At 50.8% G+C, this 2,907-nt stretch overlaps 1 protein-coding gene across 1 annotated transcript; it reads right to left on the reverse strand.

Moving 5' to 3' along the window:
• Positions 1 to 334: 334 nt before the first annotated feature.
• Positions 335 to 2,180, reverse strand: LOC141787048 (uncharacterized). The gene is made up of 2 exons (XM_074665332.1): positions 1,992 to 2,180; positions 335 to 1,331 (listed from the first exon to the last, which is right to left on the reverse strand). The coding sequence occupies exons 1-2, from the start codon at positions 2,138 to 2,140 to the stop codon at positions 428 to 430; spliced, it is 1,053 nt and encodes a 350-aa protein (XP_074521433.1). The 5' UTR covers positions 2,141 to 2,180; the 3' UTR covers positions 335 to 427.
• Between the last annotated feature and the right edge of the window lie 727 nt (positions 2,181 to 2,907).

The raw sequence follows: 2,907 nt of genomic DNA on the forward strand, positions 1-2,907 counted from the left end.
ATAAAACCCCACAGAGCTGAGGTAAACCTGTGGATCTGTTCATGAAAAGATCATCTCAGGATCAGCTGGACTATAAAGTGCTGGTGTTTTATTCACTCAGATTCAGGTTCATTTGTTTGTTTGTTTGTTTGTTTGTTTGTTTGTGATTAAAATAAAGATAAATTCATTAAACTCTCTGAACTTTAAAACTGTTTAAAGGAGAACAAACACAAAGACCACAGCTGATGCTCGAGCCAAGCTTTAATCAGAAAAGCAAAGAATCAGAAAACCAGTTCAGACCAGATCTAGACCAGATCTAGACCAGGCCCCCACCAGATCTTGAGGTCTTGACCTGGGGACCTCCTAACTGGTTAATGACAGAAGCTAAAGACAGGAAACTGTACCCAGTGCGGCTTTTTGCTCTGCAGTGTGAAGACGGTCAAACGGATCACAGATTCCAACCCCTGCCTCCTTTTTTTTTACGTCCTTTTCCCTTGCGTCCTTTCCTGCGCCTGACCTTTCCTTTTCCCTTGCGTCCTTTCCTACGCCTGACCTTTTCTTTGCCCTTGCGTCCTTTCCTACGCCTGACCTTTCCTTTGCCCTTGCGTCCCTTTCTACGCCTGACCTTTCCTTTTCCCTTGCGTCCTTTCCTACGCCTGACCCCTCCTTTGTCCTTGCGCCCTTTCCTCTCCCCTCCACCTACTCCTGTGCTAAGAGCGCCCCCTAAGCTTGGACCCAGGTCTGAGTCCTGGGGGATCAGCTCTCCTGCGCCTGAGCCTGCTGCTGGGACCGGACTCTGGTCCTGGTCTGCTTCCTGATCTGAGGGGGCGTGGTCAGCCACACATGAGGGCGTGACGTCTGGGCCTGAGGAGCAGCTGGTGCACTTCAAGGCGTCATCACCGAAGCAACGAAAGACGTTGTTGAGGCCGAGCCCAGAGATGTGGAGTCGTCTAAAGGACTCAGAGATTCGGGACAGGTCTTCAGGGGGACCGGCTCTGACTCTGGAAAACACAAACGCATACGCGCTCCAGTGCTGAGTGATGTCCTGAACCTTGGCTGGGGCGGGGTCATCGTTTGCGGCACAAGCCGGTCCACAGGGGGGCTGCTGGGAGTAGAGGACCAGGAAGTGGCCCTGGCTGCTCTTCATGAGGGCTCGTATGTTCTCCAGAACACGGGGCAAGGATCCGGCCTGAGCTGCCGCTATCACCACCCTGCCCTGGTACACGCCACCCTCTGAGACCGCTTGCTGGACTCTGTCTGCCGGGTCATACTGGAGGACCTCCTGCAGGGTGTTTGGGTCCTGGTTCAGAGGGACGTTGACAGCCAGACTGAAGGTGTCCCCAAGAGCGTACCTGCCAAAGACAAACAGAGCGTGGACTTTAGGAGGTCCACCGTCACATGGTCTAAGGATCTGGTTTTTCTGTCTGTCTGTGCTGGACTCTGGGAGCAGGTCTGTAAGGTGGGGCACTTCCTGTTCGCTGTTTGATTCTGTATCATTAGCGTTAGCCGCCCCCTGCTGAGGAGCTGCGTGTGGCACCAGTCCAGCTCTGTGAGCCCTGATACCCAAACTGGTACCTGCACTGTGGTCTCTGATCCAGGTTCAGGATTACTTCCCCATCCCGAAGTCCCTGATCTTTAAAGGGGCCCTCCACCCCTGACCCCGCAGTGTGACTGTGGACCTCAGCCGTGGAGAGGGAAGTCTTAAAGAGGGAGCAGCTAAAACAAAATGATTCAGACAGAGGCTGAAATAAGGAATTGTAAAACGCCAGGGAGAGAAAAGGTGATTTAATTAAGCTGTAAATCATGTCAAAAAAACTACGGGGGCACAGGAGGGACAGAATTAAGACTTTAAAAAAAGCACCATACCCCTCTTTAAGGTAAATTCACCCCCACCTCAGCCCCAGACCGGACTGAGGTAGTCCCAGCCCCACATGTGGAGCAGAGACCGTCAAACATTCAGGTCTGTTTTTTACTGTAGGAGGGTCAGTGAGAGGCAACATCTGTGGACTCACTCAGTCTTGATGCCTTCCATAATACTCGTGAGCCAGTCCTGGTCCACGTCGGCCAAAGTGGTCCCAGCAGACAGGAGGAGGGCTGAGAGAACCAGGGTCCAGCCCAGAGCTGCCATCTGCACACAGACCAGATCACAGGGGGTCTTCATGGACCTGTGGGTCTCCTTACAGGCTCAGAGAGGGTCTTTGTGTCTCCCTGACCCCTGTTTGTCTGTGGCTGGTCTGCTGGTCTGCTGGTCTGCAGGGACAGGGACACAAAGAGACGTTCATGAGGGTCTTTAAAGACATCCAGAGGAGGACGAAGTGATGAGAGCTGCTGACAGACTCTGGACCTGTCTCTGAATCCTGGAACCTGCTGATGGTTTCTGGTCTCAGCAGGTCTCAGCAGGTCTCAGCTGGACTGAGTCCTCCTGGTTTTATCTGAGCTTCAGTTCAGGTAATCTAGGATTTTTAAGATACTGGCTGAAGGAAGCTGCGAGCACCAGAGGACGGTCATCACCTGAACCCTCTTAAAACCCGTCTTTCATCTTTGATTTCAACCCTAAAGGTTCAGACCTCTCAGTGGACGACGTGTTCCTGAGTCTACACCACCAAACACAGAGTCATGAATCATGATCCGTACAACGTTTGACATTTTTTCACACGTCTTAACTTCAGAATCAGAACCAGAATCAGAGTCAGAGTCAGAATCAGAACCAGAGTCAGATTCAGAATCAGAATAAGAGTCAGAATAAGAGTTAGAGAAAGAATCAGAACCAGAATCGGAGTCAGAGTCAGAGTCAGAATCAAAATCAGAATCAGAATCAGAGTTAGAATCAGAATCAAAATCAGAGTCAGAATCAGAATCAGAATCAGAATCAGAATTAGAGTTAGAGTCAGAATCAGAATCAGAATCAGAATTATAGTTAGAGTCAGA

Source organism: Halichoeres trimaculatus, unplaced genomic scaffold (assembly GCF_033239565.1).
Source record: "Halichoeres trimaculatus isolate MK-OKI-2021-1 unplaced genomic scaffold, fHalTri1.1 fHalTri1_scaffold_2, whole genome shotgun sequence".
NCBI classification, from domain to species: Eukaryota; Metazoa; Chordata; class Actinopteri; order Labriformes; family Labridae; genus Halichoeres; species Halichoeres trimaculatus.